Source organism: Berghia stephanieae, chromosome 6 (assembly GCF_034508935.2).
Source record: "Berghia stephanieae isolate SIO BIC M18660-M18661 chromosome 6, UCSD_Bste_1.3, whole genome shotgun sequence".
Classification (NCBI taxonomy): domain Eukaryota; kingdom Metazoa; phylum Mollusca; class Gastropoda; order Nudibranchia; family Aeolidiidae; genus Berghia; species Berghia stephanieae.
Genome location: NC_088365.1, coordinates 53,097,033 through 53,123,532, shown reverse-complemented (window position 1 = coordinate 53,123,532; position 26,500 = coordinate 53,097,033). Strand labels below are relative to the sequence as shown.

Here is a 26,500-nt window from a genome sequence, read left to right as displayed (position 1 = left end):
TGAGTGATCTATAAACTGATCTGACAGGACCCCATAGAAAGGTGAGTGATCTATAAACTGATCTGACAGGACCCCATAGAAAGGTGAGTGATCTATAAAAAACTGATCTGACAGGACCCCATAGAAAGGTGAGTTTATCTATAAACTGATCTGACAGGACCCCATAGAAAGGTGAGTGATCTATAATGATAAACTGATGTGCTACGAAAGGACCCCATAGAAAGGTGAGTGATCTATAAAAAAACTGATCTGACAGGACCCCATAGAAAGGTGAGTGATCTATAAAAAAACTGATCTGACAGGACCCCATAGAAAGGTGAGTGATCTATAAAAAAACTGATCTGACAGGACCCATAGAAAGGTGAGTGATCTATAAAAACTGATCTGACAGGACCCATAGAAAGGTGAGTGATCTATAAACTGATCTGACAGGACCCCATAGAAAGGTGAGTGATCTATAAACTGATCTGACAGGACCCATAGAAAGGTGAGTGATCTATAAACTGATCTGACAGGACCCCATAGAAAGGTGAGTGATCTTTAAACTGATCTGACAGGACCCATAGAAAGGTGAGTGATCTATAAACTGATCTGACAGGACCCCATAGAAAGGTGAGTGATCTATAAAAATGATCTGACAGGACCCCATAGAAAGGTGAGTGATCTATAAACTGATCTGACAGGACCCATAGAAAGGTGAGTGATCTATAAAAACTGATCTGACAGGACCCATAGAAAGGTGAGTGATCTATAAAAACTGATCTGACAGGACCCCATAGAAAGGTGAGTGATCTATAAAAAACTGATCTGACAGGACCCATAGAAAGGTGAGTGATCTATAAAAAACTGATCTGACAGGACCCCATAGAAAGGTGAGTGATCTATAAAAAAACTGATCTGACAGGACCCATAGAAGGGGTTTTAAAATAAAATGATTGCTACATGGATTTTTAATCTGAAAGGACTGATTCTATAACTGTCTGACAGGACTATTAGAAAAGTAGTGATCTTACAATGATCTGACAGATCCCCACTAGAAAGGTGAGTGATCTATGAACTGCAAAGTCGGACCATAGAAATAAGAGGATCAGACTGATTGTACAGTTATAAGGAAAGGGTTTTAGTAGTTTAACGATTCATTGACAGACATGGAAAGGGAGTTCTATAAAACAAGGAATGATTATGAGCTGATTCGTCAAGAAAGGAGGTTGAAAATTCATGAAATCGCAAGCAGTCTTGAAATTTCGGAAACTTCTGCCCATAGAATTGTATTTGATGAACTTGGCTACAGAAAAGTCAGCGCAAGATGGGTTCCTAAGCAATTGACAGACAATCATAAAGAACAAAGATTGGACATCTGCAGGGAACTTTTGAGAAGAAGCAAGAGCTTACGCAGGGTTCACGGGCATACTGCCAACGCCGGCGGAGACTTTCTAGGGTACGATGTGACTTTTCTTGACAGCATAATCACCGGTGATGAGACTTGGTTGCACCATTGCACCCCAGAAACAAAGCAAGATTCGATGACATGAAAACATCCATCCTCCCCTGTCGCGAAGAAATTCAAAGTCATGCGGTCAGCAACAAAATAATGGGAACTGTTTTCTGGGACAGTCGTGGTGTTATTCTGTTCAAAACCTTATAACCTGGAGAAACAATCAATGCTGCAAGGTACTGCCAAACTCTTGACAAGCTTAGGGAGGCCATTCGCAGAAAGTGCCCAGGGCAGTTGACCAACGGGGTCATTTTGCAACACGACAACGCTACACCCCACACACCACGAGTGACGCAAGGTTGGCTAGAGAAATATGTAATATGGATGGGAGATTTTGCCACACCCACCACACAGTCCAGACCTCGCACCATCTGATTATCACCTCTTTGGGCCACTGAAACGTGAGCTGGCAGGAAAGCGCTTTGATGTCGATGACTTGTTGACCATGTGCGGAAATGGCTACAAAACCTTGACAGAAATTTCTTCCGAGAGGGTATCTATTCCATGGTGCGGCGTTGGTAGAAGTGTGTCGACAGACTTGGCTGTTACGTAGAGAAATGAAGGATGAGTCAAGGTATGAACACGTGCAAGAATTTTGTTGATAGCATAAAAAACGCAGATTTTACAGGCATTTTTCGGTTAATTATGAATGAGCCCTCGTAGAAAGGTGAGTGATCTATAAAAAAAACTGATCTGACAGGACCTCATAGAAAGGTGAGAGATCTATAAAGTGATCTGACAGGACCCCATAGAAATATTAGTGATCTTTCAACTGATGCAATGGGATTCCATTGAAGATAGGAACAGGTATGAACAGATTGTGAAACTAACGAACACTGGTATATTTGCCTTATAGGAGTTTGACAAGAGAAAGATTATATACGAATCAAATATTTTTTTTTTTATCTATTCATTTAAAATTGACATTGGTTTTCCAATGGCTTCGTCAATCTGACAGAAAACAATATAATGCAATGGTGACATTTATAGCAATATATATATATATATATATATTTTATATATATATATATATATATATATATATATATATATATATATTATTTAAAATATTTACCACAATGTTTGGGGCAGTCTACATCAATGTTTCAGGCTTAATTTGCCATCTTCAGGACTGAGTTGTTTTGTTGACTGTTGTTGATTCTTGAAGTGGTTCCGGTTTGAAGTTAATTAAGAGGAATTTGCGCCGATGGGGACACTTTCCGTAGATCTCATTTTTCATGTTGAGTGTGGCTTCATGAGGTTGTTTGATTATAGTATATTTTTCTTCCAGGCATAAGCTACATTGTTTTGATGTTGGTGTGTATCCTGTTGCTTTAGATAACATTTTCCATGAAATGTTGTGGTCTATTTTGTTGTCTTTTAATTTCCAAATATGTTCGCTGAGTTTTGTGGATGTTTTTTTGTTAGTGTTTCTAAATGTTGAGGTGTGGAGGTTGTATCTTGTAACAAGATACAACCTCCACACCTCAACATTTAGAAACACTAACAAAAAAACATCCACAAAACTCAGCGAACATATTTGGAAATTAAAAGACAACAAAATAGACCACAACATTTCATGGAAAATTTTATCTAAAGCAACAGGATACACACCAACATCAAAACAATGTAGCTTATGCCTGGAAAAAAATATACTATAATCAAACAACCTCATGAAGCCACACTCAACATGAAAAATGAGATCTACGGAAAGTGTCCCCATCGGCGCAAATTCCTCTTAATTAACTTCAAACCGGAACCACTTCAAGAATCAACAACAGTCAACAAAACAACTCAGTCCTGAAGATGGCAAATTAAGCCTGAAACATTGATGTAGACTGCCCCAAACATTGTGGTAAATATTTTAAATAATAATTCGCTCCATTACTACATGTCGAGCACTTTTCGTACCATATTTGTATCAAACACGATTCAATATATATATATATATATATATATATATATATATATATATATATATATATAATTAAATACCATCTAACTTACGTGAAGCGGATTTCAGAATTATTGACGCCATGGAAGTGGTAAATGGTCTCAAGCCGTTGTACTTTGGACAGGGAGATCAGAGGCTGGAAGGATAGGAAAGACAACTTCTGTAAAAATGAGTTCAAATACTGACATGAACATTTGAAAAACAATTCAGTGTTCAGTTCAATGATTGTACTTCTTAGCTATAATTCTTTAGTATTGAAAATGGATAACTATTGATATAAACTAAAGCTGAGCTATTATAGCAAATACAAAAATAAATGAAGACTTTGATAAGAAAGGAATATGTAATAACGTGTAAAATGTGTGAAACAGTAAAATTCTATCAATTTCTTTTACAACTTAAATGAAATGAATATTGATGGCAGAAATTTATGGCATAACAGTGGACACTAAAATGGATTAGAAGCTCGAAATCAACTGTTATCCTGATCTATGGATTCAAATTCATCATATAGAACATTGCGGCGACCACCAACCTGCGCCTGTAACAGATGGGACAAGAAGTCGTTAACAAGATCACTGCTCATGTTTTGGATATCTGCGGGGGAAAAAGGTTCTTCATTGCTTGCATTAATCCAGCGTTGGCTCAGGTCACGACTAGCTTGTGCCAAGCTCAAATCATAACTGAAATATCATTTTTGAACATTAAATGCAACAGTAAAAAATTGGTTAATTGAATAATTGATATGATATCCAAATTGTAAGAAAAGAGCATAGCTTTTAAACTTGTTGTCAAACTCTTATTGTTCATTGGGCTGAGTTAGAAACAAACTTGAAAATAAAAAGTGGCATTAAATTTCATTTTTTAAAAATATTGAAAAAGAACAAAGCTTTTTTATCTTTTTTTTTTTTTGTCAGATCAAACAAGAAATTCATATTTTCATTTCTAAAAGAATGATGCAATGTTTTTAAAATTATTTTCTTGATTTTACTCTGTCTGTCTGTCTCTCTCTCTCTCTTTCTTTTCTCTCACACAAAACCATATGCACACAATCTCTGCAGTATGAAGACGGATACCACTACTTTATCTATTTGCCACTATAAAAAAACCCTAAAAGTTAAAAAGTATCCTGACAAACCCACTTTGCATCAAAAGGAGGAACTCCTTCTCCGTGCAACCATCGGCCCCAGTCAACATTGGCAAGTATCTCTTGGTCCTCCTGAGATCAAAGAATAACACACAATAAAAAAACAAAAACATGCCAGAAATTTGTAAACTGTATTTGTCAACTAATTAAGTTTGAACAATTCCTTAAATTTAAATACCATACAGGGGCTAGAAATAGTCATGATGAGAGACCAATATCAAGCAAGTTGTCATAATATACTCAGGTAAAATTAATCTTTTATAAAGCGCAATATCCTGTTAATGTGCTCAAATTGATTTAAAAGGCACTCAAGCCCACAGCAACATTTAGTATGTGGCGACACACAATACCAGTAAGCAACAATACTTGTCTTAACACAGACATGCGATGCCAGTAAGATATTATAACAATATTTGTCTTAACACAGACATGCGATGCAAGTAAGACATTATAACAACATTTGTCTAAAAACAGACACGTGGTGCCAGTCAGACATTATAACAATATTTGTCTAAAAACAGACACGTGGTGCGAGTCAGACATTATAGCAATATTTGTCTAAAAACAGACACGTGGTGCCAGTCAGACATTATAACAATATTTGTCTAAAAACAGACACGTGGTGCCAGTCAGACATTATAGCAATATTTGTCTAAAAACAGACACATGATGCCAGTAAGACATTATAACAATATTTGTCTAAAAACAGACACGTGGTGCCAGTCAGACATTATAACAATATTTGTCTAAAAACAGACACGTGGTGCCAGTCAGACATTATAGCAATATTTGTCTAAAAACAGACACATGATGCCAGTAAGACATTATAACAATATTTGTCTAAAAACAGACACGTGGTGCCAGTCAGACATTATAACAATATTTGACTAAAAACAGACATGTGGTGCCAGTCAGACATTATAACATTTGTCTAAAAACAGACACGTGGTGCCAGTCAGACATTATAACAATATTTGTCTAAAAACAGACACGTGGTGCCAGTAAGACATTATAACAATATTTGTCTAAAAACAGACACGTGGTGCCAGTCAGACATTATAACAACATTTGTCTAAAAACATACAGGTGGTGCCTGTCAGACATTATAATAACATTTGTCTAAAAACAGACACGTGGTGCCAGTCAGACATTATAACAATATTTGTCTAAAAACAGACACGTGGTGCCAGTCAGACATTATAGCAATATTTGTCTAAAAACAGACACATGATGCCAGTAAGACATTATAACAATATTTGTCTAAAAACAGACACGTGGTGCCAGTCAGACATTATAACAATATTTGACTAAAAACAGACACGTGGTGCCAGTCAGACATTATAACAATATTTGTCTAAAAACAGACACGTGGTGCCAGTCAGACATTATAACAATATTTGTCTAAAAACAGACACGTGGTGCCAGTCAGACATTATAACAACATTTGTCTAAAAACAGACACATGGTGCCAGTCAGACATTATAACAACATTTGTCTAAAAACAGACACATGGTGCCAGTCAGACATTATAACAACATTTGTCTAAAAACAGACACGTGGTGCCAGTCAGACATTATAACAACATTTGTCTAAAAACAGACACGTGATGCCAGTAAGACATTATAACAGAATTTGGTAGAAAATTCCAAAGTCGGATCGTCTTTCATGTAGCGGATTCCATTGGAGATCATTTATAAGCTGAGTTATTCTCATATCCCGCTCATGGTTTCCACTGACAAATCTGGCCGCCCGACGTTCGACTTTTTCTAGCTCATTGATTTCTTGTGATGTGTGTGGGTCCAACAATGAGCTACTATATTCCAGTATGGGCCTGACATATGCTTCATAGCATTTCTTTTTCACAGATTGGTGGCAGTGGCAGATTTGTCTGTTTATAAAGGCCATGGCTCTATTTGCCTTAGTATCTGTCTTGGCAATTTGTTTCTTCCACTTCATATTATGGTCCAGGTTCACACGAGGTAATTTGCATTCTCCACATATTGTAGGGCTTCGTTATGGATTTCATAGTGGGAGTCGATTATGTTTTGGTTTTTTTGTTCGTCATCCTGAGGACATGACACCTTTTGGGGTGGAGTTCCATTTTCCATCTTGCCTCCCAACACAGCAATTTATAAAGATCTTGCTGTAGTATGACATGATCGTCCCTGTTTTTTTATTTCTCTGTACAAGAAGCTGTCATCCGCGAACAATTTCAATGTAGACCCCAGATGTATTCCTTCTTGCATGTCATTGATGTAAATGAGAAAGAGGAGTGGCCCAAGAACAGTGCCTTGGGGTACTCCTAACTCAATCTATGTCGTGTTTGACTCTTTAGCTTCGACACTTACTTTTTGGACTCTGTTACTCAGAAAGTATTCAATCCAGCTGGTGGCCATACTGTTTGACTTTAAGAAGCAGACTTCTGTGATGAACTTTGTTGAAAGCTTTTGAGAAGTCCTATAGGATTGCATCTGTCTGTACTCGATTTTCCAGTGTTTGCAAAAAGTCAAAGGAGATTGATAGCAGCTGGGTTTCAAATGAACGTCTAGCTCAAAATCCATGTTGTTTTCTTCCAGATCTTCCAAAATTGAGCTGTATATAATGAGCTCTAAAATTTTGCAAGTCACAGATCTCAGTGAGATCGAACGATAGTTTTCTGATAGCAGTTTGTCTCCTTTCTTAAAAATTGACATGATGTCAGCCTGAATCCAATCATTTATCACAACTCCTTGATCTAGTGAGGATAGAAATATTTTGTTAAAGTTTTGTGAAGGTTTTTGTTGGTTTACGTCCATGTTTTTGGGATTTTTTTCTTGTCTTTCCTGTATATTTCATACTGGTCATTAAAAAGCAGTTTGGTATTAAACACTGTTTCATACAGCCATGCTTCAGTTCCTAATACAATGTCAGGTTTAAGTGTTTCTAACATAACTGAAAACTCCTCTTGTTTTCTCATTAAACTTTGGAAATTTATTGCCAAGATGTTGAGTTGTTCTACACTCTTTGTTTTCGTTACGGGTTTTGCTTTGGTGACTGAACGACTGTCTGGCTTAGTAGTGTTTGGGCTCAGTGATAAAATGGTTAGTTTGTCAGTGTCACTGATGGGTTTTTGATGTTGTTTATGCCCTACCCTCATTTGATCTCTTGTATATTTGTCATTGCTTTAGGAGAGAGATGGTGTCAGCGGGTGGATGGGACTTATTTACGCCTTTCAATCTCAAGATAAGGTCTCTCATTTTCATGAACTCGACTCAATAATAGAATGGTCGTCAATGGGGCATTGCCTTGTCACAGAATGTACAGGTTAAAACAGTAATCACTGTTGTGAATACAATTTAAAAATAGGACGATAGGTGTGTAAAAATGTCATTAAAACTTTGCTATTTAATATAAATTTCCCGTGATATCAAGATTATGAGTTATATTTTCAATGTATAAAGCACATCACAGAAAACAGCGTCAAATCTCAAAACTATCCATATAAAAATAAAAATCCACACGTATTAAAGAATAACTTGAAAGAATCACAGAGCTTGTGATAAGCGGTTATCTCAGCGCTGAACACATAACACTGACCACAAAACACTGAACACAAAACACTGAACACATAACACTGAACACAAAACACATCCCAAGATTTACTCCAGAATTTGAGTAAAGAGTCTTCCCTAGGGATAACTTTGTGCCAACTACAGCGGGGCTCAAACCAGTGAACTATAGGTCAGAAGCCAAGGGCCATACAACAGGAGCACAAAGGCACACAAGATCCTGAAAAACAGACGCAGGAATGCAGCAAGAAGTGGAGAACATGACTATTCCATTATCTATATTGTGACTTATGCTGATTGGCCCGAAACTGTCTTGATGTAGATGGATCTGGGATACATTCTACCATAGGTAATTAACTACCATATGTTATCTCTTGATTTATGTGACATTCTACCATATGTTGTCTCTTGATTTATGTGACATTCTACCATAGGCAATTAATTGCCATATGTTGTCTCTTGATTTATGTGACATTCTACCATAGGCAATCAACTACCATATGTTGTCTCTTGATTTATGTGACATTCGACCATAGGCAATTAACTACCGTATGTTGTCTCTTGATTTATGTGACATTCTACCATAGGCAATTAACTATCATATGTTATCTCTTGATTTATGTGACATTCTACCATAGGCAATTAATTGCCATATGTTGTCTCTTGATTTATGTGACATTCTACCATAGGCAATCAACTACCATATGCCAATGAATGGGCAATCATACAAACCTGTTCCATTTTTATTCTTGTTGAGCTGTAGAGAGTTAAGGATCATAATTCTAAAATATTTCAAAATATATATTTTGAGCAAAAAATAAAAGTATGGGTATGTAATTTTCCATGAAACAAATTGGTAATAGTAATATTTGCCCATTAAGTGAAAAAAATCTTGTCAAAGAAATCCCTTGAAGTGAAAACATACAATGATGTTTTTTACTTACAGGGGAAGAAAAATATCCAAGAAGGAATTTTTTCCAATCCTCAGTGGAAATGGACGTGTATTTAAAACGCTCAATGTAGGCCCTCAGGAAAACATTGAATATATCTGTATATATAAAAAAAAATCATTACACGATCCCTTGCACATTGAATATATCTGTATATATATATATATATATATATATATATATATATATATATATATATATATATATATATATATATATATATATATATATATATATAAATCATTACATGATCCCTTGCACATTGAATATATCTGTATATATAAATGTGAGTGACAATTTGCATTCTATATATATATATATATATATATATATATATATATATATATATATATATATATATATATATATATATATAAAATCATTACATGATCCCTTGCACATTGAATATATCTGTATATATAAATGTGAGTGACAATTTGCATTCTATATATTATATATATATATATATATATATATATATTATATATATATATATATATATATATATATATATATATATATATATATATATATATATATATATTATATATATATATTATATATAAAATCATTACACGATCCCTTGCAAGATAAAATAAATTCTTGTGTTGATATGGACTAGGAGTCAAATCATTAATTGAAAGAGGTACAATTAGACATGTCTATGCTACATTAAATATTTAGGACAAGACAGGATAACTGTAAATCAATTTTAAATTGTATCTTTTTTGACAGAGACAATGTGCTAACGGCAACATACTCGGTTTACACAAGAGTGCGGTATGAGAATGCTAGTCTTTTCAAAGGACTTAATACTGCTGCCAAGTACTAGCTTGTTATTGAGACCAACAGTTGGCTGTCTCATACTGTCTCCTCTTGATGTCTCAACAAAGAATGTACCAACAGCTGACTGTCTCATCCTACTGTCTCAACACGCAATGTTCCATCAGCTGACTGTCCAATACTCAGATGGTATTGATGATCTTGTAATGAGAGTCAATGATATGTATCTTTTGCTAACATTTTATTTCTATGGGTATTTTGTTGTTGCATTGTTATGTTGTTCAGATTTAATTCTTTTAAGATAATAATAATAATGATAATAATAATAATAATAATAATAATAATAATAATAATAATAATAATAATAATAATAATAACAATAATAATAATAATAATAATAATAATAATAATAATATAATAATAATAATAGTAATTTTTAATATCTCAGGCAGTAATCGTTGTTAGGTTTCGGCTCTACCGCCACTATTACAAGGCCTGGCCTGGTTTTGTGTGAGACAGCAAATGTAGAAGCGATGGCTATGCCTTGCTTTTAGATTGGCTGTTTCATTTTGCTGTGGTCAATTTGGAATCTTCTAAATGAAATGCGCACAAAACATTTATTCAGAGTACAGCTGACTTGCAATCTTTTAAAAAAAAAAAATCAACTTCTCCCTTCTTGTATGGGTCAGACACTTCCCACATTTTTCTTCATCTTTAATAAATCAGGGGGATGACAGATTTTTGTTTGTAGAACAATTGATTTCGCAATTAGTGGCAGAACACCATTGAACATTGAAATTGCACTTGATATCTTGACAACAGACTGGGCTCCTGATTCTGTGCTTTCAGCCAAGTCAATATATAAACCAGTTTCGGAATCTAAGTCTGTTTCCATATCTATAACTAAATGTATCAATTATTTTAGTAAGCAATGTTGCCGTTTAAAAGTCAATGTCAACGATCAATTAATAGGTCTATGAACAATCTAATATTCACATAAGAGCAATCGGAATCCAATGATTAACAATGCTAATAAACTATATAAAAGTGATCCAAATGAGGTAATACTTTATCATTTTTGAAGAAAATGTTTAATGAATGTCGACGGGGTCACACAGAGCAACAGGGTGTTTATTTTGATTACCTACATCAATATCACAAGTTCTCGCTCAGAGAGGGCTGACAAGACGGTGTCGGGTGTCACCCTGCGTGCAGACGACAGGTGTCACCCTGCGTGCAGACGACAGGTAGGAGATGGTGTGCAGGGAAACAACAACCACTAACAAGGTTTCTCTATATAGGTTCTCTGGTTGAATTATTACTTTGGTAAAATTTGATCTTATTTTTTACTTAAGTGATTGAGGCATCTGCTTCAAGGTGCCCAACCACACGACCACATGCTTCTAAATAGGTCTATATTTGGTCAATGTTTGTTGGAATAAATGACAAAAAACAGATTTTTTGAATGAGTTTGAATGAGTCGAGAAAGACCCAAAATGTCACATCTTTTTACCTACAGGTTTCTTGTAACACTGGGGTTAAAAAAAGCTTAAAATAGCATATGCACATCATGGAAAAGGAAAATTGAGAAAAAAACTCTTGATGATAATGACAGTTTATAGTAGCAAAAATTACACAGCCATACAGTTTTAGGCTAGGTTTCAAAACAAAATAAGATGACAATTTTTAATTTTTCTACTTATTTTTCATTATACCTATATAGGTAACACGAACTGTTAATGGACCCAACATTTTCTGAGTATTAACTTTCACATGTGTATCTCAGGTCTTCAATCTTGGATTGAAATGTATTGAGATTGAAGAGTATTAAATTCAATCCTATTTTGGCATTTAAGTTTACCAGGTCCTCCAAGGAGATTTTCCAAGTGTTGTAACAATGCGTAGCCTTTTTCATACGGCACTTTGGAGAAAGCCTCATCTGGGTCCACACCATTGAGGTCTGGCACTAGTCTGGTGTATGGAGCATCCCCGTCCTCTGTGAGTACCTCAATCTGGAAGAAATGTGATGAAGATGATTGTGACAAAGGTAATGAATCTCTTGCTGCTGATAATGATGACGATGATGATCAACAATGTTCAGATTATTTCACGAAATATTAGTGGAATGTGACAATGAGGCTGATCAGAGTTTGATCAAAATGGAAGTTAAAACAATGTACCATGCCAAATAGAATTAAACAATAGAAAAGATAAAGACAGAATAAAGCAATTTTAATAAAAAATACCTATAGTGAGCATGTATGCCTATTTCTATGGCTGCCAGGTAAGTTCCATGGCATTAGGCAGCTGTGTATGTGATACGGATTTTAAAGATAAAGGCTTACAGTTTTTCTTAGCTCTAACCATCCTTTGTTGGCATGCAACTGTTTCCACGCTTCCCCATAAAGCTGTCCATGGATTTTCCTCTCAAAAAACACTGTGTGGCCTTCATTCAACCTAAACATAGAAATGAATGGGATCGTTTTGAAATGCATTATTTACACTCATTAAGGCCAAATGGCCACAATTTCAACCCTGTTTCATTGACACTTTGGCTTAACCAGTTATGGCCATTTACTGGAAAGACGAGGATTTAAAAATATGGCCAGTAACTCGTCCATGTAAATGCCTTCCTCCTCCTCCTCCTACTACTACTACTACTACTACTACTACGACGACGACGACGACTACTACTACTACTACTACTACTACTACCACTACTACCACTACTACTACTACCACTACTACTACTACTACCACTACTACTACTACCACTACTACTACTACTACTACTACTACTACTACAACAACAACAACAACAATATTAACAACAACAACAACAACAACTACTACCACTACTACTACTATACTACTACAACAACTACTACCACTACTACTACTATACTACTACAACAACTACTACCACTACTACTACTACTACTACTACTACTACTACTACTACAACAACTACAACAACTACTACCACTACTACTACTACTACTATTACTACTACTACAACAACTACTACCACCACTACTACTACAACTGCTACTACTCTTACTACTACTACTAATACTACTACTACTACCATTATTATTACTACTAATTCTGCTATTGATTCTATTACTACTACTTCTCCCAATACATTACAATTCTATCATGTCTTTTATCTTCCATTTTTTTCTAGTAGATTCTCATTCCTTCACACGCTGACCTCTCTTATCTTCCCGATCACACCATTGAGACACCCTACCCACTACCACACCATGCTAACATTTCATTCATACTCCAGCCACACCATTGAGACACCCTACCCACTACCACACCATGCTAACATTTCATTCATACTCCAGCCACACCATTGAGACACCCTACCCACTACCACACCATGCTAACATTTCATTCATACTCCAGCCACACCATTGAGACACCCTACCCACTACCACACCATGCTAACATTTCATTCATACTCCAGCCACACCATTGAGACACCCTACCCACTACCACACCATGCTAACATTTCATTCATACTCCAGCCACACCATTGAGACACCCTACCCACTACCACACCCTGCTAACATTTCATTTATACTCCAGCCACACCATTGAGACACCCTACCCACTACCACACCATGCTAACATTTCATTCATACTCCAGCCACACCATTGAGACACCCTACCCACTACCACACCATGCTAACATTTCATTCATACTCCAGCCACACCATTGAGACACCCTACCCATTGCCACACCATGCTAACATTTCATTCATACTCCAGCCACACCATTGAGACACCCTACCCACTACCACACCATGCGAACATTTCATTCATACTCCAGCCACACCATTGAGACACCCTACCCACTACCACACCATGCTTATATTTCATTCATACTCCAGCCACACCATTGAGACACCCTACCCACTACCACACCATGCTAACATTTCATTCATACTCCAGCCACACCATTGAGACACCCTACCCACTACCACACCATGCTTATATTTCATTCATACTCCAGCCACACCATTGAGACACCCTACCCACTACCACACCATGCGAACATTTCATTCATACTCCAGCCACACCATTGAGACACCCTACCCATTGCCACACCATGCTAACATTTCATTCATACTCCAGCCACACCATTGAGTACAGACGATACAAGTTAATTTGCAATTTATTTTATTTGTTTTCCACGTTTATTTGTGTATTGTTGTGCTGACAAAGGGTTTGTACCCGAAACATCCATTTTCTGTATTGTTCCCATACGAAGCCTTTCCATTTTCACTCTTTCGTTAGTATTATTACGATCACTGGCTTCAAGCATGTCCCTTACGTTTTCTATTTTTTGATGTATTGAACGGTGGGCTGGGCCAATAAAACTGTTTACATAATAATGCGTGTGCCTGGCATAGACTGGGAAAAAACAGGTTTTTTATTTTGCTCAGTTCAAATACAGACGTATCAAAGCAACCAACGCCCAAACATTTTCAAACCTTAATCTTGCTTAAGAGACATTTAGAAATATTGAACAGCAGGCTGGGCTGATAAAATTGTTTACATAATATTGTGACACTTGGGCGTGCCTGACGTACATTGGGGAAAAACACACGTTTTAAAAATTTTTTATTTTGCCTTGTTCAATCCAAATATAGATATATCAAAACAACCAACGCCCAAACATTTAAAGAGATTTTTGGACAATATTGCAGGTTATCTTAATTTATCAACATAGTGGAATCCTGATATTGGAGTTGACGTTTAAAGTGTTCACTATATATGGATTCCTCTGTATCATTAAGCTTGAAGTTTGTTCTTTTAAAAAAATTCTGGTAAAAATTGAGCCAAATTTCATGTCATACCTTAAAAGTTAGTTGTTAGGTTTCCTTTTTATTGCTAGGACTTGGCCAGGCACTCGTATACATCTGAGTCGAGTATGTAAAGCAGCTTATCAAAGGACACAATGCTGGCCATTGTTTTGCAGTCAATGTAAGCCTTTCCATCACCAACCTCATTCACCGACGACACTGGGACATATTATATATTCAGCTGACCCAATTGATATGAGACAAGTAACGATTGCACAGTGTTGTTTGTTAACAAGTAAATGTCAAGCACGTCTGCCCAAATTGAAATGTGTAGAACGACTAACCCAAACACACAACGAATTGAATTGCAGTCTGACCTAAGTAATCATGAGGTTATGATGAAAACCTATTTTATATTTTGATATAAAAAATCGTGCAAAGACTTGAGCTTACACACACAGTGCAACGCCATAGTGTTGGTAGGGATTATACTGTGGTGGTAGTTGTAGTAGGAATGATGACGGTTGTCAACGCCATAGTGTTGGTAGGGATTATACTGTGGTGGTAGTTGTCGTAGGAATGATGACGGTTGTCAACGTCATAGTGTTGTTGGTAGGAATTATACTGTGGTGGTAGTTGTAGTAGGAATGATGACGGTTGTCAACGCCATAGTGTTGGTAGGGATTATACTGTGGTGGTAGTTGTAGTAGGAATGATGACGGTTGTCAACGCCATAGTGTTGGTAGGGATTATACTGTGGTGGTAGTTGTAGTAGGAATGATGACGGTTGTCGTAGTATTGGTGGTTTGGATAACAGGCAGGCCTACCAAAATTTCAAATTTCAGGGACATTATATGAATAAAACCTCAAATTTTAGGAAAAATACATTGCTAATATGGTTACAATGATGCTAGAGGTTATTATAAGTATGTGTAGTTACTAATCTGCATGCAACAAAAGTGATATCCTCACTCACTGTTTTAATCATATTCTATTACTTGGATAGCTCATCAAAATAACACAACCACTGGTGAGAATGACTGACTACATAAAGGATATTTTTCTCCAACCATTGTGAGAGAGAATAGCAAACCAATTTCCGAATTATGTGGTTTATTGATGGCTGATGATGGTGGTGGTGGTTGTAGTAGTGGTGGTAGGGATGATGGTGTTGCAGTGGTATGGAATATGATGTGGTGATAGTTATTGTAGGAATGGTGGTAGGGAAGATGATGTGGTGATAGTTATTGTTGTAATTGTGGTAGGGAAGATGGTGTGGCATCAGTAATTGTAGTAGTAGTTGTAGTTGTTGTAGTAGTGGTGGTAGGGATGATGGTGTGGCAGCAGTAATTGTAGTAGTAGTTGTAGTAGTGGTGGTAGGGATGATGGTGTGGCAGCAGTAATTGTAGTAGTAGTTGTAGTTGTTGTAGTAGTGGTGGTAGGGATGATGGTGTGGCAGCAGTAATTGTAGTAGTAGTTGTAGTTGTTGTAGTAGTGGTGGTAGGGATGATGGTGTGGCAGCAGTAATTGTAGTAGTAGTTGTAGTTGTTGTAGTAGTGGTGGTAGGGATGATGGTGTGGCAGCAGTAATTGTAGTAGTAGTTGTAGTTGTTGTAGTAGTGGTGGTAGGGATGATGGTGTGGCAGCAGTAATTGTAGTAGTAGTTGTAGTTGTTGTAGTAGTGGTGGTAGGGATGATGGTGTGGCAGCAGTAATTGTAGTAGTAGTTGTAGTTGTTGTAGTAGTGGTGGTAGGGATGATGGTGTGGCAGCAGTAATTGTAGTAGTAGTTGTAGTTGTTGTAGTAGTGGTGGTAGGGATGATGGTGTGGCAGCAGTAATTGTAGTAGTAGTTGTAGTTGTTGTAGTAGTGGTGGTAGGGAAGATGGTGTGGTAGCAGTAATTGTAGTAGTAGTTGTAGTTGTTGTAGTAGTGGTGGTAGGGAAGATGGTGTGGTAGCAGTAATTGTAGTAGTAGTTGTAGTTGTTGTAGTAGTGGTGGTAGGGAAGATGGTGTGGTAGCAGTAATTGTAGTAGTAGTTGTAGTTGTTGTAGTAGTGGTGGTAGGGATGATGGTGTGGTAGCAGTAATTGTAGTAGTAGTTGTAGTAGTTGTTGTAGTAGTGGTGGTAGGGATGATGGTGTGGTAGCAGTAATTGTAGTAGTAGTTGTAGTAGTTGTTGTAGTAGTGGTGGTAGGGATGATGGTGTGGTAGCAGTAATTGTAGTAGTGGTGTTAGGGATGATGGTGTGGTAGCAGTAATTGTAGTAGTTGTTGTAGTAGTTGTAGTAGTGGTGGTAGGGATGATGGTGTGGTAGCAGTAATTGTAGTAATTGTTGTAGTAGTTGTTGTAGTAGTGGTGGTAGGGATGATGGTGTGGCAGCAGTAATTGTAGTAGTTGTTGTAGTAGTTGTAATAGTGGTGGTAGGGATGATGATTTGTTGTAATAGTGTGGTGGTCAGGATGATGAGTTGTAGTTATGGTGGTGGGAATGATGATGTGATCGTAGTTGTAGTATTAGTAGTGGTAGGGATGATGATGTGGTGGTGGTGGTAATTGTAGTGCTTGTGGTAGGGATTATGATATGCTGGAAGCTATTGTAGTAGTAGTGGTAGGGATGATGATGTGGCGGTAGCTGTTGAAGTAGTCGTGGTGGTAGGGATGATGATGTGGTGGTAGCTATTGTAGTAGTAGTGGTAGGGATGATGATATGATGGTAGCTGTTGTAGTAGTGGTGGTGGTAGGGATGATGATGTGGTGGTAGCTGTCGTAGTAGTGTTGAAGGTAGGGATGATAATGTAGTGGCAGTTGTTGTAGTATTGATAGCAGGGATGATAATGTAGTGCCAGTTGTTGTAGTATTGATAGCAGGGATGATAATGTGGCTGTAGTTGTTGTAGTATTGATAGCAGGGGTGATAATGTAGGGATAATGATGAGGTGGTAGGGATGATTATGTGGTGGTAGTATAATGTAGACCTGTAAATGAGCTCTATAAAAATTGACTGAAACTCTTCGACAAACGGAAGATTCAATTATTTTTTAAAAAATAAGGGCATCATTGGAGAGGAGAGTGATAAATACAATACATTAAAATAGTGGGTGTTATTTCTTACTGGAAGTATGACTGCCATAATTTGATGTAGAAGGAATGCTAAATAAGCATGTCATTCATATAGGTAAAGATGACTTCATCAAAGTCATATTCCTGCCTCTGGAATTTTTTTTGACATAGTCAGAAAAATAATTACCATTATCATCTTTAACTTCTAGCCATGACCAATTGAATTTATTCCTCACACTCACATCTTTAACTTTATCGATGCTCGACAAGTCTGAATTGCGATCCACGAACAGCTCAGCCATTGTGAGAACATTAGAATAATGTAGCAATGAGCAAACTTGATTTTCAATCAGTAAATGACAGAGAAAAAAAAAATTAAATAAATATGACTTCTGGCCAATACACTGAATTATGAAGTAGAAGTTAATTATCAAGAAGAAACTTCGGCAGGCGTAGCGGAAAAATTCAAAGAATCGAAATGAAGGTAAATCGCCACAAAACAGCAAGCTCGCTTGGGCTTGAGCAAAACAATGGCAGAAAACGTCCTGATTTGCACGGGAATTAATTAGGCTACTTACCATTGTTCCTTATAATCAGGTACTCAATCAGAGAAGAAACGGTCAACCAGTTTGTTTATAAGTGAGGCAATCGACTTGTAGCAATCTATCCTAATCTAACTTTCGATTTAAAGGTGTCTCCATCATCTACTAGAGATATTACTTCCGGCATTCGCATTTTATTTTTTTTTTAATACTTTTAAAACCCAGCTTGTAATTGTGGTCAATTTTGGCTTAGACGAAACAGTGAAATTTATCGCTCGGCGGCTCAGTTAAAATTGGCTACCGTTGGGATCACGACAGGTTGGAAAGTGAAAAAGTAATTTAACGAAGGCTGTGTGAAATTACACTGGGATGTGTTCAGCCACGCCAATTCTAAAAAGCGCCACTTAGCCTTGGCAATAAATCCATCGTTAATATTAACGGCTCCCATGAGCTATGCGTAGCGTTATGGAACACTCCTAATTACTTAACGGTCATTCGACTACGATTTGTGAATTCTTTCTTTCTTCACTTCTTTCTTTCTTTCCTTTTTTTTAAATATTTGAATTTGACAAATTGACTGATTTCAGTTAATTGACTGAGAATTTACAGGTCTAATAATGGTAGTTTTTTTTTATTTCCGGGACAAAAAGTAAACTTCTGTATTTTCCGGGACAGCCATTATTTTTTACAAATTTCCGGGACAAATCTGGAAATTCCGGGATGGTCGGCATGCCTGTGATGTGGTGGTGGTTGTAGTAGTGGTGGTGGTTGTAGTGGTGGTGGTGGTTGTAGTGGTGGTGGTGGTTGCAGTAGTGGTGGTGGTTGTAGTAGTGGTGGTGGTTGTAGTACTGGTGGTGGTTGTAGTAGTGGTGGTAGTAGTGATGTCAATGAGGTGGTGGTTGTAGTAGTGGTGGTAGGTGAAGGAGATGAGGTGGTGGTTGTAGTAGAGGTGGTAGGTGAAGGTGATGTGGTGGTGGTTGTAGTAGTGGTGGTAGGTGAAGGTGATGTGGTGGTGGTTGTAGTAGTGGTGGTAGGTGAAGGTGATGTGGTGGTGGTTGTAGTAGTGGTGGTAGGTGAAGGTGATGTGGTGTGGTTGTAGTAGTGGTGGTAGGTGAAGGTGATGTGGTGGTGGTTGTAGTAGTGGTGGTAGGTGAAGGTGATGTGGTGGTGGTTGTAGTAGTGGTGGTAGGTGAAGGTGATGTGGCGGTGGTTGTAGTAGTGGTGGTAGGTGAAGGTGATGTGGTGGTGGTTGTAGTAGTGGTGGTAGGTGAAGGTGATGTGGTGGTGGCTGTAGTAGTGGTGGTAGGTTAAGGTGATGTGGTGGTGGTTGTAGTAGTGGTGGTAGGTGAAGGTGATGTGGTGGTGGTTGTAGTAGTGGTGGTAGGTGAAGGTGATGTGGTGGTGGTTGTAGTAGTGGTGGTCGTATCATTATGATGTGCTTGTGGTGAATATTGTAAGGAAAATAATGAAAATGATGTGGTAGTGATGGCTGTAATGCTGCTGATGATGTGGTGATGGTGGTAGTAGTGAGTATGATGATGATGATGATGTAGTGGTGGTAGTAGTGATTATGATGTGCTGGTAGAGGTGGTGGTAGTGACGATGATGATGTGGTGGTGGTGATGGTTGTTTTAGAAGTGGTTATAGTGATGATGACGATTATGTAGTGGTGGTGGTGGTTGTGGTAGTGGTGGTAATGACAATGATGTGGTAATGATTATTGTATTCATGTTTGTAGTGGTGATGATGGTGTTGTGGTTTTAGTAGTTGTGGTACTGATGATGGTGATGTTGTGGTTGTAGTAGTGGTGATCTAGCAACATTCAAGGAGTTTTCTCCTAAAATGAAATCAAGGACTTTTCAAGAAGATTTTCTCAGTAATGTCAAAATCAAGGAGTTTTCAAGGAGTCCTTGAATTTAAGGCCACAGGAACTCCGGACTTCAGAATGGTTAATTCAAAAACCCTGAGTGTTTATAACCGGACACCACTGTACTACACTTAGAACAGTTAATTCAAAAACCCTGAGTGTTTATAACCGGACACTACTGTACTACACTTCAGAACAGTTAATTCAAAAACCCTGAGTGTTTATATCCGGACACTACTGTACTACACTTCAGAACGGTTAATTCAAAAACCCTGAGTGTTTATAACCGGACACTACTGTACTACACTTCAGAACGGTTAATTCAAAAACCCTGAGTGTTTATAACCGGACACTACTGTACTACACTTCAGAATGGTTAATTCAAAAACCCTGATGCTTTTAATCCAACCACTGTACTACCAATTCAGACGTAATTCTAAAAATCCTTTTAATCTGAAAATTTCAACCAACATTATCCAATCCTTTTCTTAATCAAAATATTGTTCGGTAATCTAAAATTATAAATAATCCATATCCTTCGCTTTCCAAATATCGTTCCCGATAATTAATCATTGAAAATCGCATCCTCTGCTTCTATCACACATATCCTGTCTTCAATTACATCATTGAATATCCATCCTTGACATAATTAGAATGCTACATTGTGTGTTTTGAACTGAATAAAATCAAATAAAGAAAAGAAAAAACATACGAATAAACAAAAAATAGAAGAAAAGAAAAAACAGAACAAAAAAACAAAACAAAAACTAATAGGTAATAGAGTCATGTGTGCCGCTGAAATGCCATTTCATAAAGGGGCATAACTCCTGTAAATGTAAGAAATTTTAAAGCGGTTATTTCCTTTGAAAATGTTATAAAGGATAATCCAAAATAATTATTTGGCCCCGAGCATTTTGGATTAAATCAACATAAATCAATTGGATGGAAATAAATTGAAAGACTCAGATGTGAAACATGGGGATGGATGAGAAATGTGTCATCTGGTCATGTCTGGTGGAGATCTTGAATGTCAGACTATAAACTGATCCAGTCACAAAATATCAATTAACATATTTCATACTCACCAAAAATGTTCAAAGTTGGCATTTGTCACAAGGTTTCCAGTCCAGCTATGAGAAATTTCATGTGCTACAACATTCACCAGGGATCTGTCACCAGCCTGAGTGATAAAACGTGACACTGTTTAGGATAAGTGTCATCCTTTCCCTTACTGTTTAAGGATAAGTGTCATCCTTTCCCTCCATTCCCAGACCTGTCAATCCTTACTGTTTAAGGATAAGTGTCATCCTTTCCCTCCATTCCCAGACCTGTCAATCCTTCCCTTACTGTTTAAGGATAAGTGTCATCCTTTCCCTCCATTCCCAGACCAGTCAACCCTTCCCTTACTGTTTAAGGATAAGTGTCATCCTTTCCCTCCATTCCCAGACCAGTCAACCCTTTCCTTACTGTTTAAGGATAAGTGTCATCCTTTCCCTCCATTCCCAGAACTCTCAACTCTTCATATTCCAAAGTGAAATCAGAATGTCAACAACAAAAAAACAAAAAAATAGGAATGTGACTTTTAAATTACCCACAATCACCACTTCAGATTTTACAAAAATTACAAACTTTGCCACCGACACAAAAGCTGGAATTCTACTACAAATGGTGGAATTGTCGCACAGCTGACAAAAGAATCATGTGTGTTAAGCTATGGAATAGGGAAGCAATAAATTGTCCTACTTACCTCGCTTTTGTAAAGCACTTTGAGCACGTTTAATGGATATTGTGTTATATAAAAGCTCAAGCTCAAGTTTTGGCATTTGTGTTCAAGATAATATACGTTTTTTTCACCCACCTTCTCTTCAACCCCCCCCCCCCCCCCCCCATACTTTCTAATTATTACCCTATGTTAAAAATCAAAATGATTTGACCAAAAGTGGAATGATTGCAGGTGTTTTGATTATAAACAGAGATGATAGAGAAATGATAAAGCTTTCAATACAAAGAGACAAAACCAAGAACACACTAATGCTCGTCTTTGTTGTGCACAATTAGTAATGAAATTTATTTAATGAGCTTTCTCTTTGAAAAATGTCCAAAGATTCTCATTGTATTTTTACTAATCATAACCACATTGGAACAAACTTTTTCTTCTTCTTCTTCTTTCAGCTTATCCCGCATTTTGCAGGGTTGCCATAATGAATGCCACATCTCCATGTTCATAGCATCATCTTCGTCCTTTATGGAATAAACTAAGTCAAAAACATTGAAGACCTCGAGAAACAAGTTTCGTTTTGTGTAAGACAAACTTACCAATAATGTTGGTGTGACAAAAGTCAGACAAGGATTCTCCATTCCCCCATATGGAAAAGAAGGGGGGAGAACCAGTAAATCATACTGGCCCCAGACATATGGGCCCATCAAGTCTTCTGCTGCTTGAAGCATGGACTCAGTCTGGTTTAAAAACATTAACAAAATAATAAATGTATCATTATACTCTTTTATATCATTATTCAATATGCAGAGGGTATTAAAAATTCATGTAGAAATTTTACAAACAATTTTATCAGAATGATAGATTTCTGTGTGTGAATCACTCAATACAATGATGAGGCAAAATTCATGTTAGTTCATTATGGTTAAAAAGTGCTCCCCATTGTTGGATAAGACATAAATCCACTTTAAAATCCTCTCTGCCAGATCTCCACTTACTCTTTGTATTCATCGGCCAAACTATGGAATGCATAAACCAAACTATGGAATGGATCAGCCAAGCTTTAGGCAAAATGAAACGTCATCTTTTAAGAATCTATTCAAATCATTCTTGTTTGAGTAACATCAAGATTTATAAATGCTTGTACTGTCTAATTTGAATATCTGCTATAATTTTTCACTGTTTTAATCATCTGTTGAAAATTTTGCATTGCTGCAAAAGGAAATGCCTATATTTGGCAAAAGTAAAGCACTTAGAGATGCTTTGTATGCAAAACACAATGGAAATTATCATCATCATCACTCTTATCATTATTACAAGAACTGTCCTGAATATGAAATAGAACCACATTGCACTCATCTATCGAATGTGAAGCTAAATCACATTTGATGTTTTCTTCAGTTTAGAATTCTAGTAAGCTTAGAACACACTACGTGTCTTTTCTCTTCCATGCTTCCAACAACGAAATAAACAAAAAACTTTAGGATTAAAAAAGAAAATGATACATAAGATTTTAAACTTGATTTAGGTCAAAGTCAAACAGCTAGACGGCCTTATCTACCCTTATCTTAACACTGGCAGATTCGTTAAGCTGAAAAAGGAGAATCACTTCCTGACCCTGACAAAGCGAAAGGCTAGAAGACAAGTCTTCACCAATACCCGTCGTGCCACCCTGTTATTTCAATGTTTTTATGATTGAAGAGTACTCTTAACCATTTTCCATCTTGCCATCGTGCCGTCACGCCAAATTTATTTCAATGTTTTTATGATTGAAGAGTACTCTTAACCATTTTCCATCTTGCCATCGTGCCGTCACGCCAAATTTATTTCAATGTTTTTATGATTGAAGAGTACTCTTAACCATTTTCCATCTTGCCATCGTGCCGTCACGCCAAATTTATTTCAATGTTTTTGCCACGATAATGAATGGCATACACAAAAGATTATCATTCTGTTCTCTTGACTGATGTTAAATAATGGTCATATATTATTTTAAAAATGAAAATTTCACACAAATATTACTGCAATTTCTTTGTGGATCTTGCATACCTTGTGGAAACTTGAATTCTCAGAATTTGACTGAGCTACCATTGCGCATGCAGCTGGTGTTAATCATGCTTTCAATAACAAAAAAAATATATTTGCTGGCCATACCTATCATATATGCCATCCCTATCATATATGATCCAATTTTTATTTTTTAAGTACTTTTCTTGTTCTAGACCCTTTAAAAAATTAATTACACCAAGGCAAAATATAGATAGTTTATGAAACAAACATCTGATATCAACAGGAATCAGCCATATTGTCCAAAAGGAGCAAATCAGGTTAAATAATCTTGCCCAAAGAAAAAAAAAAAACAATAGTGCCTGAAGTGAGGCATGAACCTGGGACCTATCATATAACAGTGAAATGCCTTAACGGTTCATATGAAGCAAGATTAAAATAAGTCCTTTAAATTTACCTCCGAAAATTCATAAGCCGCCCTATCCACTAACTCCCTTTCTGACCAAACTTTTGAACGAGGTCCAATGTCACTGTGAAAGATAGAAAATCAATAACTGAGAAAATAAACTATTAAAAATAAAAATAAACCAATGGCAATATATTTAAATAATACTCTTCCTGGCCTTCGTAGAAAACTTATGCGTTTTTGATAATTCAGTTTGGAAAGATGATGAATCTGCTCTTAGTAAAGTCGATATCTGATACGTTTTTGATAATTCAGTTTGGAAAGATAGTGAATATTGTGTATCTGGAATAAAACTAATTCGATTGCACAACAATTTCAGCTTTTGATGAACAAATCTTATCTTTTGATGGGCAAATCTTAGCTTTTGATGGATAAAAATCTTAGCTTTTGATGGACAAATCTTAGCTTTTGATGGACAAAACTTAGCTTTTAATGGACAAAACTTAGCTTTTGACAGATAATTTTTAGCTTTTGATGGACAAATATTAGCTTTTGATGGAAAAATATTAGCTTTTGATGGACAAATCTTAGCTTTTGACCAAAAGTTTAATTAGGACTATAAGAATCAACATCTTATTTTTATATATAAATTCCTTATCATTCATTATTAACAAGAAATGATGTGAATAGGAAAGTGCCAGAAGACATCAGAGAATATAAACGACGCGGCAGCGATGGGGGCTCGAACCTGTGACCTTACTGGTACAACAATTCCACCTGGCCGGGGAGATTGCGACTCTACCGTACGAGTTATCCATGACCACAAAAAATGTCACTTCAAATTCTAGTCTATCAAGAGCCACTTCTCCCCGACCTCATGAGGTCACATGTTCAACACACACAAATGCTGCGACGTTAGTTGGCCAGCATTTAAGCAAAAATAGCCAATATTCTCAACACAAACATGAAACATAGAAATGATTGAGACATTGAAAATTCTCCAGTATTTGGGGTGGATTTTTAATTTAGAAAAGTGGGTGGAGCAGGCACATATCATAATAATAAGAAGAAAGTGAGTAGGAAAGTGCCAGAAGACAATAGAGAAAAAAAACAACTTCACAGCGGCTCATTCATTGCACCTTGCAAAGTGAGACCATTCATATGATAAGAATTTAAACTCAATTCAAGTGACCTTGTTATATCTCCAGCCTTGTGTCAAATGTGACAAATTAAAAGAAAAGTGTAAAATACAAAATTACCGTGACTCCAAGTCACCAGCCACAATGGCCAGCAGGTAGCTTGGAATTGGAATATCCAGTGAAAAGCTGGTGATTCTGTGACCCATTGACCCTGGAGTGACCTGTCCACGATTGGCACTCATAAGCACAGTTATCTCACTGGGCGCTTCAACCTGAAAGACAAGGTTCAAACTTTACTGAGTCAGGTTTTGAGTTTACTCTCAGCTGAAATCAGATGCTACGATTTTTTTTGCCCAAGAGTGGATTAAAATCATTATTATTAATACTGATAAGATAATAATAACAATAATAATAATAATAATAATAATAATAATAATAATAATAATAATAATAATAATAATAATAATAATAATAATAATAATAATAATAATAATGATAATATGACTCGAACTTCAACGAAGCCTTAGTTATATCTTGATTACTGCTCTCTTGGTGAAAAAGCCTTCATTTATAAACTTATGAATAATAGGAGAAATAATGATTTGAATGAAATCTAGTATCGCCCTTAAAGGGTTAAATTTTTTCATAACATTTTGAATTTTCAGTAATCTTGTTTCAAAGAGGTGAAAAGAAGAGAAATATAAAACTTTTCTGTCAAGATTGTAATTCTTCTAAACTGTAATTAGTGATAAAAACATCCATCAAATCCAAAACACAATATAAACAACAACAATAGAGACGACAACAGCTATAATACTGTAGGGCCAAACTCTGGTTGGTATCACTTCCCCAACAAACAGTTATGTAAGCTTCTTAAACGGGTAAGAATAATTGACAACTTTTTGGGTGAAAACTGAATTGCAATAATTTCTCAATAATGCATATTCCTTCCCATACCAGTGTGGGTCGGGTGGGGAGGGGGTTCCCAAAAGAAACGTTGGTAGAGCACTTGCTTGGCATGCAAAGGGACTGGCTTAAATCCAGGGTAAGTTCGAGATTTTTTCTGACCATT

General features: G+C 36.6%; 1 protein-coding gene across 3 annotated transcripts in view; it reads right to left on the bottom strand.

The window, feature by feature from the left end:
- Positions 1–26,500, bottom strand: part of LOC144975255 (leukotriene A-4 hydrolase-like) — a 53,626-nt gene that overhangs the window by 17,315 nt on the left and 9,811 nt on the right. For all 3 annotated transcript variants that reach the window (XM_078919176.1, XM_078919175.1, XM_078919177.1), the window contains exons 7-16: positions 25,549–25,700; positions 24,341–24,413; positions 22,476–22,616; positions 21,245–21,339; positions 12,223–12,334; positions 11,739–11,889; positions 9,089–9,192; positions 4,592–4,668; positions 3,985–4,132; positions 3,503–3,585 (exon numbers count right to left, since the gene is read on the bottom strand). In XM_078919176.1, coding sequence (XP_078775302.1) covers positions 3,503–3,585; positions 3,985–4,132; positions 4,592–4,668; positions 9,089–9,192; positions 11,739–11,889; positions 12,223–12,334; positions 21,245–21,339; positions 22,476–22,616; positions 24,341–24,413; positions 25,549–25,700 — 1,136 coding nt within the window. The remainder of the gene's footprint in view (positions 1–3,502; positions 3,586–3,984; positions 4,133–4,591; positions 4,669–9,088; positions 9,193–11,738; positions 11,890–12,222; positions 12,335–21,244; positions 21,340–22,475; positions 22,617–24,340; positions 24,414–25,548; positions 25,701–26,500) is intronic.